The 15519-nt window shown below is 41.5% G+C and overlaps 1 protein-coding gene across 1 annotated transcript in view; it reads right to left on the bottom strand.

The window, feature by feature from the left end:
- LNX2 (ligand of numb-protein X 2) overlaps positions 1 to 12236 on the bottom strand; it is a gene marked incomplete at its 5' end in the record, with an annotated part of 37824 nt that extends 25588 nt beyond the window's left edge. The window contains one exon of the mRNA XM_081083622.1: positions 11833 to 12236. Within this exon, the coding sequence (XP_080939748.1) occupies positions 11833 to 12236 (404 nt within the window). The remainder of the gene's footprint in view (positions 1 to 11832) is intronic.
- Positions 12237 to 15519: the final 3283 nt, after the last annotated feature.

Raw genomic sequence — 15519 nt, 5'->3', positions numbered from 1 at the left:
AAAAATGGCTAAATTTCAGTACAAACAGTGAGCTCTATGGCATTTGAACTTGCCCCGTTTCCGTCCCCATCTCCTTAGCTCCATAGAAGCCTGGAAAAACAACTGTCCATAATCGGAGTTGGAAGGGTAGACTGGCATGCTTTCAAAGCCCCATTTCTAGATAATTGTCATTAATTGACCTATTGGTTCCCTGAAAGACCCCACTCACAAGGATGTCTTTTAACTAACCTGACTTGGAGCTCACCCAGTAAAATCATACTTTACACTGGGGGCATTCATTGGGGAAAAAAATCAGAGGCAACTGTTTAAGATTGTGGCTGCCTAAGGTGGGCAAAAAAGGCTAATCAAAAGTGTTATTGTTGTTGTTTTTTAACACTAGGGACAGAAATTTCCATTTCTAGGGGTTTTGACATGTCCAGGCTGTGTGCATGCATCTGAAATAACAGAGAAGGCACTAAGCTCTCACTTCCGGCTAATCCTGACATTTTGTGAAAACCAGCAATGAAGGCTAAGGAGGAATTGTCTATTGCCTGAGTGTTGAAGATGTGCCCCACAATGAACACAGAGTCCCTCAGAAAGACTGGGAAATTTATTGGTTACAGGCATTTAAGGAATTATCTGCCTGACCATTAGCTGGCCATAACCTGAGCAAAGATTTTGCAGAATTAGTTTAGAAATGTCACTGAACAAACAGACAACAAACAGCAAAAATGAATCCTGAAAAAGGAAGAAGGATCTGATTTCCAGAGCTTCTATATTACATTATTTAAAATGTTGAGTGTTCAATAAAAATTTTTTAAAACATCCAAAGAAACAAATGAGTATGGCCCCTGCACAGGAAAAATAGCAGTCAACAGTAACTGTCCCCAGACATTTGCCTTATCACAACAATGACTTAAATAAAATATTATAAAAGTGTTCAAAGAACAAAGAAACCATGTCTAAAAACCTAAGGAAAATATCAGATTGTTTTACCAAATAAAAATATCAGTACAGAAATATAAGTTAAAATAAAAACCAAACAGAAATGCTGTATTTAAAAAATGAATAAATGAAATGAAGAACTCACAGCAGATTTGAACAGGCAGAAGAAAGAATTGGTGAACTTGAAGTTAGGTCAATTGAGATTACCAGTCTGAGGAATAGAAAGAAAAAACAAATAAAAGAATGGATAGAGTCTCAAGAACCTGTGAGACACTATAAAAAATATTAGATATGTATAATGGGAATGCCACAAGAAGTCAGAGAGAAAGGGGCAGAAAGAATATTTAAACACAAAATGACCAAAATCTTCTCAAGTATGATGAATCTTGAAAGCAGCAAGAGAAAAAAATATCTCATTACATAGAAGGGACCCTCAATAAGACTGGCGGCTGATTTCTCTTCAGAAACCATGGAAACCAGAAGGCATGGATGACATATTCAAACTGCTAAAAAGAAAAATAAAACACAAGAAAATCACAAGACTTTCAACCAAGGAGTCTATATCAAGCAAAACTATCCTTCAAAAACAGGAGAACTGAAGACATTTCCAGATAAACAAAAACAAAGATTTTGTTACTAGCAGATCTGCCATACAAGAAATACTAAAGTCTTTCAGATTGATATGAAAGGTATTTAGACAGCAACACAATCCACATGAAAAAATAAACAGCACTGATGAAAGTCACATAGATAAATATGGAAACAGCATAAAAGTATTTTTTTATAGCTCTTCTTTTGTCCTATTTGGTTTAAAAGACAACCACAAAAAGTAATAATTATAATTCTGTTTTGATAGGTATATAATGCATAAAGATGTAATTTGTATAACTATAACAGCACATAGGCAGGAGGAAGGAATGGAGCTATATACGAGTTTTTATATACCAGTGAAATTAAATTGGTATTAATCTGAACTAGACTGTTATAAATTACAATGTTAATTGTAATCCCTAGCACAACCACTAACAAAACAAAACAAACTATACACACACACACACACACACACACACACACACACACACACACAGTTGGTTGGAGCATTGCCCCATATATTAAAAGGTCCAGCGGGTTTGATTCCCAGGCAGGACACATACCTAAGTTATGAGTTTGATCCCTGGTGGTGGGGGTGGGGGTGGGGGTGGGGGGGGGAGGTATGCGGGAGGCAACTGATTGGTGTTTTATCACACACATCCATGTTTCTTTCTCTCTCTCTCTCTCTCTCTCTCTCTCTCTCTCTCTCTCTCTGGAATAAATTAAAAAATGTATATATATGAACAGAAATGACAAAAGAATTAAAATGACATACTAGAAAATATCTATTTAACATAAGAGGGAAAAACTGGAGGAATAGATAAACAAATAAAAATGAGATATAGAAAGTAGCAAAGTGGCAGACATAAATCTTACTTTATCAGTAATTACATCAAATATAAACAAATTAAACACTCCAATCAAAAGTCAGTGATTGGCAGAACAGATTAAAAAGAAAACATGATCAACTATATACTGACTACAAGAGACACACATCAGATTCAAAGACACAAATAGGTAAAAATTAAAAGGAGAAACAAAGATACACCATGCAAATAGTATCTTTTAAAAAATATATATTTTTATTGATTTCAAAGAGAAAGAGAGAGGGAGAGAAAGATAGAAACATCAATGATGAGAGAGAATCATTGATTGGCTGCATCCTGCACACCCCCTACTGAGGATTGAGCCCACAACCTGGGCATGTGCCCTTGACTGGAATCAAACCCAGGACCCTTCAGTCCACAGGACTACGCTCTATCCACTGAACCAAACAGGCCAGGGTGCAAATAGTATCTTAAAGACGACTATGTGGGTATACTAATTTCAGACACAATAGACTTTAAGACAAAAATTATTTCTAGTGAAAAGAACACTTTACAATATGAAAGGTTCAATTTATTAACAAGTTATGACAATTATAAACATAACCACAACATATCCCTAAGTACATGAAGCAAAAATTATAGAATTGCCCGGCTGGCGTGGCTTGGTGGTTGAGCGTTGACCTATGAACCAGGAGGTCCTGGTTCAATTCCTGGTCAGGGCACAGACCTGGGTTGTGGGCTCGATGCCCATTAGGGGGTGTGTAGGAGGCAGCCAATCAATGGTTCTCTCTCATCATTGATGTTTCTATCTCTCTCCCTCTCTCTTCCTCTCTGAAATCAATAAAAACATTTTAAAAATTATAGAATTAAAATAAATAATTCAACAATAGTAATCTAAGATTTCTACTTTCAATAATAAATACAACAACTAGGTATAAAAACAAAAAAATATAGACTAACCTAACAGATATCTATAGAACGCTTCACCCATCAAGAGTGGAATGCACATTCTTCTGGAGTAGACATGAAGCATTTTCCTGGATAGACCATGTGCTAGGCCATAAAAAAGAGCCTCAAGCCCTAACTGGTTTGGCTCAGTGGATAGAGCATCGGCATGCGGACTCAAGGGTCCCGGGTTCAATTCCGGTCAAGGGCATGTACCTTGGTTGCGGGCACATCCCCAGTAGGGGACGTGCAGGAGGCAGCTGATCGATGTTTCTCTCTCATCGATGTTTCTAACTCTCTATTCCTCTCCCTTCCTCCCTGTAAAAAATCAATTAAAAAAAAAAAAGAGCCTCAATAAAATTGAAAGGATTGAGTTGTACATAGCATGCTCTCCAATCACAATTAATTCAAAATGGATCAAAAACCGAAATATAAGAGCTATAACTAAAAAGTGTTAGGTGTAAATCTTCGTGACCTTGGAGTAGTAAATGGTTTCTTAGATATGACACCAAAGCCAAGGAAACAAAGAAAAAATAGATAAACTGAACTTCATAAAAATTAAACGTGTTTGCCCTTGAAAGGGCTTAGGAAAGTGAAAAGACAATCGATAGATTGCGAGAAAATATTTAAAAACTGTGTATGTAATAAGGGTTTATAACGAGAATATATATAAAATGCTAGCAGCTGATAAAAACACAACAATCCTATATAATAAAGATAATATGCAAATTAAATCTCATACCCTCACAAGATGGCTGCCTACGACCAGGTCGGCAGGGGGGGTTAGTGAGAGACGACCAAACCAAATGACTGAACAGCAGGCTGCTTGGGGCGACCAGGCTGGCAAGGGGGTTAGTGAGGGACGACCAAACGACTGAACAGAAGATTGTGTGGGGCAACCAGGCCGGCAGGGGGGCCGTGAGGGGCAACCACCGTGGCAGCGGGGGCAGTTGGGGGTGACCAGGCCAACAGGGAGGGCAGTTAGGAGCAACCAGGCCAGCAGAGAGGGGCAGTTGGGGGCGACCAGGCCAGCAAGGGGGGACAGTAAGAGGCGACCAGGCTGGTGGGGGGGGGGCAGTTAGGAGCGGCCGGGGTAGTTAGAGGCGGGCAGGCCGGTGGGGGGGATGCAGTTGGGGGTTACCAGACTGGCAGGGAGGGTAGTGAGGGACGACTAGGCTGGAGGGGGGGGGGCACTAAGGGGTGACCAGGCTGGCGGGGGGAGGGGGGGGCAGTTAGGAATGACCAGGCCAGCAGGGAGAGCAGTTAGGGGCGATCAGTCCAGCACACAGAGGCAGTGAGGGGTGATCAGGCCGGCAGGGGGCGGGGGGAGCAGTTTGGGACCACCAGGCAGGCAGGCAGATGAGCAATTACAAGCCAGCGGTCCAAGATTGTGAGGGATGTCCGACTGCCTAGGTTTAGGCCCAATTCCTGGGATCAAGCCTAAACCGGCAGTTGGACATCCCCCAAGGGGTCCCGGATTAGAGAGAGTGCAGGCTGGACTAAGGGGAACATCCCCGCCCCCTGCTGGGCCTCTAGTCCATAAAAATGGACTAATAATTTTGAACATTTGTTCATGTGCTTATTGGCCATTCAAATATCATCCTTGGAGAAATATCTATTCAGACACTTTGTCCACTTAAAATTGAATGACTTGAGCCCTGGACAGTTAGAGTGTTGGCCCAAGCACCAAAGGGTTGTGGATTCCATTCCAAGTCAAAGTTATGTACCTGGGTTGCAGGTTCAGTCTCCAGCCCCCAGACAAGGCATGTACAGGAGACAACCAATCAATGTGTCTCTCTCACATCAACGTTTCTTTCTCTCTCCCCCCTCCTTCCCACTTTCTCTAAAAAAATCAATGGAAAATATATCCTTAGGTGAGGATAAACAATAAACAAACAACAAAAAAACAATGATTTGACTTTTTATTAACTGTAAGAACACTATATAGTCTGGATACTAGACTCTTATCAGATACATGATTTGCAAATATATGTATCTGTTTTTTACATTATATATGAGAAAAGAATGCTGGTAAGAATGTGCCAAACCCACCCTAGCTGGTTTGGCTCAGTGGATAGAGCTTCGGCCTGAGATTGAAGGGTCAAGGACACATGCCTGGGTTATGGGCTTGATCCCCAGTGAGGGGCGTGAAGGATGAAGCCAGTCAATGATTCTCTCTCATCATTAATGTTTTCTATCTCTCTCCCTCTCCCTTCCTCTATGAAATCAATAAAAATATATTTTTAAAAATGTGCCAAACTCAAACTTTCCTCCAAGCTAAAATGTGAAAGTAAAAGAGCAATCTTGCCTCAGCCTATCCTGACCCATAAAGACTTCAAAACCATTGGATGAATCCTGGCTATTGTGGCTCAGTAGACAGAGCATTGGCCCATGCACTGAAGGGTCCCTGATTGGGTTCCTAGTCAAGGCCATGTATTTGGGTTGCAGGTTCATCTCTCGTCCCAGTGGAGGAGCGTGTGGGAGAAAACCAATTGATGTGTTTCTCTCATATTGATGTCTCTCTCTCTCTCTCTCTCTCTCTCTCTCTCTCTCTCTCTCTCTCCGCCCCCATCCCTACTTCCCTTGAACTCTCTCTAAAAATATCAATTAAAAAATATCCTAGGGTAAGGATTAACAAAACACAAACAAACAAAAACACCATTTAATGACCTAGGAAAGGTCTCAGAATGGAAAAGGACTTCTTTAAAGGTTTTCTCTATAGTGTACACACTTTTTGCCAGACTGTTAAATTGTTACGATTTTTAAAGAGGAAAATAAAGTGGTCCTGAACCTTGTCATAAACTAGACACAATGCTCAATTTAACAACAAAAAAATATTTACAATTCCCATAAGCTTTACATGTTAAACTGTTGAGGGTGAGGCAGGAGTGAGGGGTAAAGCAGGGGAGGAGGGATGTTTTATAGTTGATGGTGTTTGGCAGAATTTCACAAAGGAATTACTAAAATGTAATATGCTTAGTACAATATACAGAATATTTCTTAAAAGCTTTAAGTCTCCTTTCAAAGATGGGCACTTTTTCATGTCTTAAAATTCTTCATTGTTTTACTAAATATAATCTGTTAATAACTAGTAATTTTATTTAAAAACACACTCATCTTTCATAAATATTTTACTTTTAGTTGTAGCTGAAAAGTCAGTGGGCCAAATCCTAAAAATTCAAGAACAAAGATACATGATATAACTTTTATACAATGAATCACTTGCTGGTGATAAAATTCTATGCATATTCCATTGATTTTTAGAGAGAAAAGAGTGGGAGAGAGAGAGAGAGAGAGAGAGAGAGAGAGAGAAGGAGAAAGAGAGAGAGGAAGAGAAACAATGTGAGAGAGACACATCGATTGGTTGCCTTCTGCACTCACCCTGAACAGGGGCTGGGGATTGAACCTGCAACCCAGGTACATGCCCTTGACCAGGAGCTGAACCCATGAGCCTTTGGTGCATGGGACAACGCTCTATCCAATGAGCCACACTGGTCAGGGCTAAAATTCTATTCATTTCAATGAAACTTATCAATTCCTAACAAATGAGTGAGAAGTTTTCAGAGATGAGTCACAGTCATAATCTTATTCTGTGCCTCATGACATCACTTTTGTTACTAGTGTGTGTTAGTTTTAAAACATGGCTATCATCACAAATTGAAGCCTCTTCTTGAATCTAGGAGGACTGCTTCAAATAGAGTAGAGATGGTGTGTGGCTTCAAGGCTAGACCATACAAGGCCATGCAGCTTCTGCCTTATTCACTGGAACACTGAGCATCATGGAAGAACTTGACATACAGTGAGGCCACCATGCTGGAGAGCTACCTTTAGGCTCTGCAGCTGACAAGTCCTAGCTGAGCCATGCTGCTGGTTATCTCCATCAAGGTGTCAGATGTCAATAAAGAAGACATCTAGGAAGTAGCTTCTCCAGTTCCAACTGTTGCAGTACCTGTCTTTCAGTTCTTCCAAGCTGTGGCCTAGAAATACTAACGTGACAAAAATAAGCCATAGCTGTGGCGCCCTGTCTGAATCCCTGACTCACAGAATCCATGAGCAGAACCAAATACTTGTTTTATGTCACTGTATTTGGGGTGGTTAGTTTCTCAGCAGTGGATAACCAGAACATAAGCAACAATTTAACTGGACAAACATTAGGTGAGTGTCAACTTTGCACAAGGGAATTCAAAGACTGCTAAAGACATGGTCCTTGCCTTGAAAGAATTTACAACCCAGAAGTAGACTCTAACCTGCCATCGTTTACAGAGACTGCTTAACAACTAACAGTATCTGGCACATAGTAGATAATATTTACTGAATGAACAAATGAACTAAATATTATTTAGTACTGAGTGTTGGATAATAACCATTTCTACTTAAATTTCAACTTATTTATTTTTAATCCTCGCCCGAAGATATCAATTTTTCCATTGATTTTTAGAGAGAGTGGAAGAGAGAGGGAAAGACAGAGAGAAATATTGGTGTGAGAGAAACACATCAATTGGTTGCCTCCTGCACGAGCCCGACCAAGGCCTGGGCCAGGGAGGAACCTGCAACTGAGGTATGTGTCCTTGACCGGAATTGAACCCAGAACCCTTTGGTCCGCAGGCCAACACTCTATCCACTGAGCCAAACTAGCTAGGGCTGAATTTCAACATTTTTAATTGAGAAACTACTGAAAGATCAGGCTGTTAATCACACATCTGTTCAAATGGGATATAAAAATTCTATTTTATAATTTACCATTTTTTATTTTTAATAATTAATAGTTACTCTTAGGTGTTTATATCAATCAAGTCATCCACCTTTACAAAACGTACATATTTTTCAAATTATCTTTCACAATATAGGCCTAAGACACTTTGGAAATTATTAAATTAGTAGCTCAAATATTAGTAAGTACACTGGAAAATAGAACTTTAAACTAGACCTAACTGCTTGGACTTTATCTACCTATAAATGAAAGAAGAGTTTGCAATATTTCAACTATACACAGGCAGACCTCAGAGATATGTGGTTTGGTTCCAGACCACCACAATAAAGCAAGTCTCACAATAAAGTGAGTTGTAATCGTTTTGCTGGTGCAGGATTTGCCTTCAATTTATACAAACAAAAAACCCTGCAGCATCTGTAAAGCATAATAAAGCAACACGCAATAAAACGAGGTATGCCTGTATTAAATTGTTGTATGTATTACAGTTAAGTGAGTATCCTAACAACGTTTCCCGCCCAGTGTGGGTCAGTGGATGAGCATCAACCTATGAACCAGGAGATTCCTGTTCAGGGCACATGCTGGGTTGTAGGCTCAATCTCCAGGGGGCGTGCAGGAGGCAACCAATTGATGATTCTCTCTCATCATTGATGTTTCTATCTCTCCCTCTCCCTTCCTCTTTCTGAAATCAACACTCAAAATACGTTTTAAAAAAATTTATATTTAAAAAAAAATTACTAACAATTTCACATATTTTTAAAAATTTACTAACAACGTGAAATTTTTATCTCACTGCTATCAAAATAATTAGTAACTGAACTGAGACTCTGCTTAGTTCCTCTAACATCCCATAACTGATGTTCATAAAAGAACTACAAAAGAACCAATTCCCGAAAAAGAACAGTTCTACTGAGAGAAATAAGAAAAACCTAACATATTCTTCAACCTCAGCTGTACCTAGGCCTGACCCAGACTAGCATATTAAAAAGTTTGGTGTCTATTTCCAGGAGGTCTGTTAGCATGTTCAGGTTCCCTGCCTTCTGTAGACTGAAGATGCACAAAAAACTAAGGCTACAGCGTTTTTAAAAGCTTATATATCTATCCTACACTTTTTCTTAACCTGTTTTTAATACAGCTTAGATTTAAGTAATAAATCTTCATGTTTCTGATATTTTAAAAATAACATTCCTGCCGAAACCGGTTTGGCTCAGTGGATAGAGCGTCGGCCTGCGGACTGAAGGGTCCCAGGTTCGATTCTGGTCAAGGGCATGTACCTGGGTTGCGGGCATATCCCCAGTGGGAGATGTGCAGGAGGCAGCTGATCGATGTTTCTCTCTCATCGATGTTTCCAACTCTCTATCTCTCTCCCTTCCTCTCTGTAAAAAATCAATAAAATATATTAAAAACAAAACAAAACATTCCTTCTCATTTTTAAAATTATTCCTAAAGGGTGCACTCATTTTATAACACCGATATTAGGAACAGAATGAACATGTATACCCCCATGGGTAGAAAACATTTACTACCACATAGCAGTAGAGAACATGATTAAACCTGTGGAAAAGTCAGATGGTATATTAGAATGGTAAAGAAGAAAACGGAAGTTTTAGTCTAACTATATTATTAACTAGCACTCTATATTTGTGACCCAGTTTCCTGATTTATAAAGTGAGATTAGATTAATATCTTAAAATTCTATGATTTTATGTGTGAATATAACGACAAGTTATTCTACTAGTATGCCAGATTTATACTATTTCTAAATCTACTCTAGATGGTAAGGCAAAAGTAGGTTTATACTTTTAAGTGCATGAAACAGTTTATTCCTGTATTATTATTTACAAAATTCATGAACGGGAGGGGGGGGGGGTCTGCGTCAAATGGGGTGGGAGACCCGATCGGGGGGGGGCCAGTGGCCTGGGGGAGGGGCCATGGGTGGTTGTGGGGGTGCTGATCAAGGATGGAGCTGGCTGGGGGGAAAGGCCGTGGGCCGATCGGGATGGTGGGGACCCATCGGGGGTGGGACTGGCTGGGGGGAGGGGCTGCAGGTGGTTGGCCAGTTGGTCCTGTCCCGGATTGGGGTGGGGCGCCGATCTGGGATGGGGTGGGTGGGGGGAAGGGCTGCAGGAGGTTGGCTGGCAACCCTGCCCCCTATTGGGGTGGGGGGCAATCAGGGACGGGTGGCTGGGTGGAGGGGGCTGCGGGCCAATCAGGGTGGTGGTGGCTCATGGGGAGTGGGGCCAGATGTGGGGAAGGGCCGTGGTGGGGGGGGGTTGGCCAGCTGCCCCGCCCTTGATCAGGGTGGGAGAGGCCAATCAGGGGCAGGGCTGCCTGGAGGGAGGGGCCACCAAAGGTTGGCTGGCTGGCCCCACCCCCCCAATGGGCCGGTTTGCTGGCCCCAGTGGGCGGCCTAGTGACCAGTCATTCCAGTCATCATGGCGTTCTGGTCGCTGGCTTTTTATATATACTAGAAGCCCAGCGTGCACAACATCATGCGCAAGTAGCTCGCTTCCACTTGCCTCAGGGGCCACCCTGCCCTTGGCCGCTCCTAGTTCTCCACTGCTAGCAGCTTGCTACCCTGCCCTCTGCTGCTCATAGCTTCTCCGCAGCTAATAGCTCCCGCCCGCCCTACTCGCCAAGAGAGTTGCTGGTCATTTGGTCATGATGGCATTATGCAGTGACAGCCACTGGCCTTTTATATATGAGATAGATTACTGTATTATTTTCCATACAAACAACTGTAAACTTACTTCTGCCCTACCCTGTATTGTACTATACATTGTTATCACATAACTTAAAATTATTCCAGCTTTACACTACACAAGTGACTTAAATTTAGAAATGAATACATTTTTTTTCTGTCACTTTATGTGATTCTACCTACTTAAGACATGAGATGCATTTTATTCCTTCCTAAGGGTATAAAGATCAAGAATTTACCAAAGCAAAATTATAAATCTCACTAAATAATCAGCTAAATTACCTAACCTTTTAAAAAGTTTTTATTAGGACAAAAATAAAACCTAAATGTTTTAAAATTTCCAACCCCTAGTTCTTATTCAGAGTAGTCCCTAAATGCAGAATCTTTTCTTTTTTTAAAAAATACCCCTCACCCAAGGATATGTTTATTGATTTTTAGAGAGAGGAAGTAGGGAGGTGGGGAGAGAAACATTGATCAGTTGCCTCCCATATGTGCCCTGACCGGGGATTGAGCCTGCAACCTTTTGGAATATGGGACAATGCTCCAACCAACTATACCACCAGACCAGGGCTGAACACAGAATCTTTATAAGATCTTGGGCAAATAAAATCATATGTACCATTTTCCATGTTACAACAAATCTATCATTTTCACTGGCTGCATAATATCCCACTGAGTTTATGTACTATTGTAATTTTAACTCTTCCTCTACTGTTAATTAGATTGAGTCCAATTTACTGAACTATGAACAATGTTGCAATGAACATCCTTATATGCAATCTTTCCTTTTTTTTGGATTATCTGGATAAAAGAATATTTACATTTACAGTTTTCTAAATGTCTTGCAAAAGAGTCTATCACTATATCCTGCTACCCATATAAATAAATATAGCAGCTTCATATTTTACCAGCAAAAATATTAATAGGTATACAATGGTACTCCTCACCATAGTTTTTGTATTCATGTGTTTTTTTTATAAATACTGACATTCCATACAACTTACTCATTTTTGTATCTCTTGTATTTTATTTGTCCATTTACTTATTGATGCCTTTGTATTCTTTTAATCAATTTTTTGAACAGCCATTTTATAAAACCTAGAGTCACTTTTCTTTCTTTCATATTTTTTACTTACCTGTTTTTAAGATGTGCCTCCAGATCACAGCGCTGCATTACATCTTGGCACACTGAAGAAAAAGGACATGCAACTAATAATTTGTCCAGAAGTTTATGAACTAGAATACTAGACTTCTTACACAACTTAAAGTGAAGTCTTTTTCTGTCCAATGGACAGAAATCTTTCTCTTGTAAGAAGTTTCTGAGGCACTTGCAGCAGAATGTGTGTCCACAGGGGGTATCTAATGGCTGCAATAAAGGCTGAAGGCAAATATGGCAGACCAGGTCATCATCCACTTCGTTCTGGTAATTGTACAAGTGATTTTCTCTTGTCCAGTGCTGCTGGCCACATTCAAAACACAGAGGATTGAAGGACGAGGAGGTGTGTTCCACCGATACCATCTCATCACTTGTTGTTCCCATTTTGAATCAACTGAAGCAGTTTCTGTATATTCACACATTAGATTTCTACTTCCACTTCAGGTCTGGTTTCCTTTAATAGATAGTGATGTATTTGACTAAAACCAAGGGTTTCTAGATTAACAAAACAAACAAACAAAAAGTAATTAACACCCACCAAGAGAGGCTAAAAGTATTAATATAATATTTACCAGCTAACTTATTTTTTAGTAAAATATTAAAATTTAGGTCATGTTGGACTTAGAGTAAAGATGGTGAAGTAGAATGTCAACTGTAATTGAAAAATATTATACATTTTCAAAAACAGTAAAAAATATTAAAAAGAAATCACAGTAACATTTAGAACAGGTAACAAATTAGTCATAGAACATAAAAAAGAAATTAATTTGCTAGTTGGGTAAGAATGAATTACACTGCCAAGTTCTCAGTAAAAAAAAAAAAAAAAAAATTGTGATTTAAAGCAAAGATGTCATATACTATATGACGTGGCATAAGAAACAATCAAGTTGTTTTATTTACTAACTGAAATCCACAACTACCTCACTGCTCAATGATTGTTTTAAAGACCATTAATCTACAGAGTATGTAATGTAACTTGAGGTATACTACGTAATACATTTGCACTGGCAATCCCAATCATGGTTCTTTGCTACTGACTGATTTTATGCATTTGTAAGGCTACATCAAAGATTGCATCTCTAAATGCAGTTTCAAAGATAATTCAGTGTATGTTTAAAAAATGGCCTTTGCTCCACACTATGTTTGGGGAGAAATGGATTTCAAAATATCTATGATTTGAATATTCTCTCTCTATATAACACAGATTATACAAAGATAAATATTCATAGCATATATGCAACTGTCATAAAATACAATGCTATTTAATGCCATTTTTAAAAAAACCCTTATGTAATTCAATTAAACAGATAATGTTATAAACTTCAATTCCACCTCATATTATTCAATTATTCCATTTGTCCTGGCTTGCTCAGAGCAGCAGCAGCAGAGTGTGTGTGTGTGTGTGTGTGTGCGTGTGCGTGTGCGCGCATGTGTGCAGATGTGTGTACATGCACACATCCCCTCCAACACAATACTCTTAAAACAGCCTACCCCAATTTAGTGTAGGTTCCCCTTAGGTGAAGTTTCCAGATTCCTGCCGCTGGAGCACCAGGGGTTAAAAAGTCAACACTAAAGGCAGCAGCTGTCTCTATTCATTTTTCTGTACATATTTACAGTGTCTAGTATGTGCCAAACATTGGACAAGGGCAGAGAAGTAGGGAGAGGACAGTTAAGCAAACCCACTATTAAAATTCAATGTAATAAGTACTCTTGAGAAAGTTATGCTCAGGATGCTATGTGGATATAGAGAAAAGGGAGGAGAACTGGCATCTAATTTAGTTTAGTTTTGAGGCCAGAAATACTTTCAAAAGGAGAAAAAATATGCACTGCTGGGTTGTGACAGGAAGCATTAACCTGAGAGAAAAATGGACAAGGGCATCTTAATGCTAAGTCACAGGAGCTTGAGAGTGCACATATATTCAGGGAATATGGAGCAGATCAAGACCTCTGAGGCAAAGAACATGTACTTGGCCCTTGGGGCAGAGTAATTATAAGACTCAGTGTCCCTGCTCCAAGAACAAAAAGAGTAGGACACTAAGCTAATGACTCTAGCATTTGTTTCAATAATAAAATTCTCCTCCAACTATCTATAATAATAAAAGCATAATATGCTAATTAGACTGGACAGCCGAATGACCTTACAGATGTCATTCCAGATGTCCTTCCAGATGATCTTCCAAATGAAGCCGTAGCAGCAGGGGCCAAGGCAGAGGCGGTTAGGGGCGATCAGGCAGGCAGAATGGTTAGGGGCAATCAAGCAGGCAGGCAAGTGGTTAGGGGTGATCAGGCAGGCAGGCAAGCAGTTAAGGGCAATCAGGCAGGCAGGCAGAGTGGTTAGGGGTGATTGGGTGGGCAGGCAGGCAGAAGTGGTTAGGGGCGATCAGGCAGGCAGGCGAGCAGTTAGGGGCGATCAGGCAGGGAGGCAAAGTGGTTAGGGGAAATCCGGCAGGCAGGCAGGCGAATAGTTAGGAGCCAGCTGTCTCAGATTGCGAGAGGGATGTCCCCCAAGAGGTCCAGGATTGCAAGAGGGTGCAGGCTGGGCTGAGGGACTCCCCCCGCCCCCCCCACCCCCGTGCATGAATTTCATGCACCGGACCTCTAGTGTATATATATTTGCTATTTTACTTATCTGACATATTTATTAGAAAAACAACACTAACTTTTAATTATCCCAGGGAGTAAAGGGACACAGAAAAGCACTGATTGAGTAGTTAGAGGCCTGGGTTCAAAATCTGGCTGTCACTCACTAGCAATGTGACATGATATGTGGCACAGCACTTAAATATCTATAAGCTTCAACTTTCTCATGTGCAAAAGTGAAATGGTAAGACTGTGAAGCTAAAAATGTTACACAGCCAGGAAAACATTTTACAAAGTACAAAGACTCACTGTACAAATTTATGACTAGATTATTGATTATAAAGGATCCTATCTAATAAAGAGGGAATATGCAAATTGACCGTCACACCATAACAAGATGGCTGCGCCCATGGCGGAGGCAGGGATTCTCTAACACAAGATGGCTGCGCCCACAGCAGAGGCTGAGTTCCCGTAATGAACCCTAATGAGCAATCAGCAGGGACCTGAGGCTGCGTGGTACTAGGCCAGGACAGGGGACCTGAGGCTGTGCCCCTGCCTGGTGGGGCTTGACAGGGGACCTCAGGCCTCGGCCCCCCACCCAGCAAGGCTTGATGGGGGACCTCAGGCCACGTCCCCCGCCTGGTGGAGCTTGACGGGGGACCCCAGGCCGTGCCCCCCCACCCTGGCACCAGGCCAGGGGACCTGAGGCCGTGGCCCCTACCTGGCGGGGCTGGACAGGGGACCTCAGGCCGTGTCCCCTACCCAGTGGGGCTTGATGGGGGACCTCAGGCCGCAACCCCCACCCTGGTGCTGGGCCGGGGGACCTCAGGCCACGCACCCTGCCCTCATGCTGGGTCGTGGGATCTGAGGCTGTGTCCCCTGCCTGGTGGGGTTTGATGGGGGGCCTCAGGCCATGCCCCCTGGCCCGGGCCAGGAGACCTCAACGCACGGCCCCCCGGCCTGGGCTGGGAGACCTGAGGCCATGCCTCCTGCCCTGGTGCTGGGACAGGCGACCCGAGGCCATGCCCCCCAAACCGGCAGGGCTTGACGGGGGTGGGGCTGGCTGGGTCTGGGTCTCTCGCAATTT

This window comes from Myotis nattereri (genome assembly GCF_964212035.1).
Source record: "Myotis nattereri genome assembly, chromosome: 2".
Taxonomy (NCBI): domain Eukaryota; kingdom Metazoa; phylum Chordata; class Mammalia; order Chiroptera; family Vespertilionidae; genus Myotis; species Myotis nattereri.
Note: the sequence above shows the minus strand (reverse complement) of the source record. Positions and strands in the feature narration are given on the sequence as shown.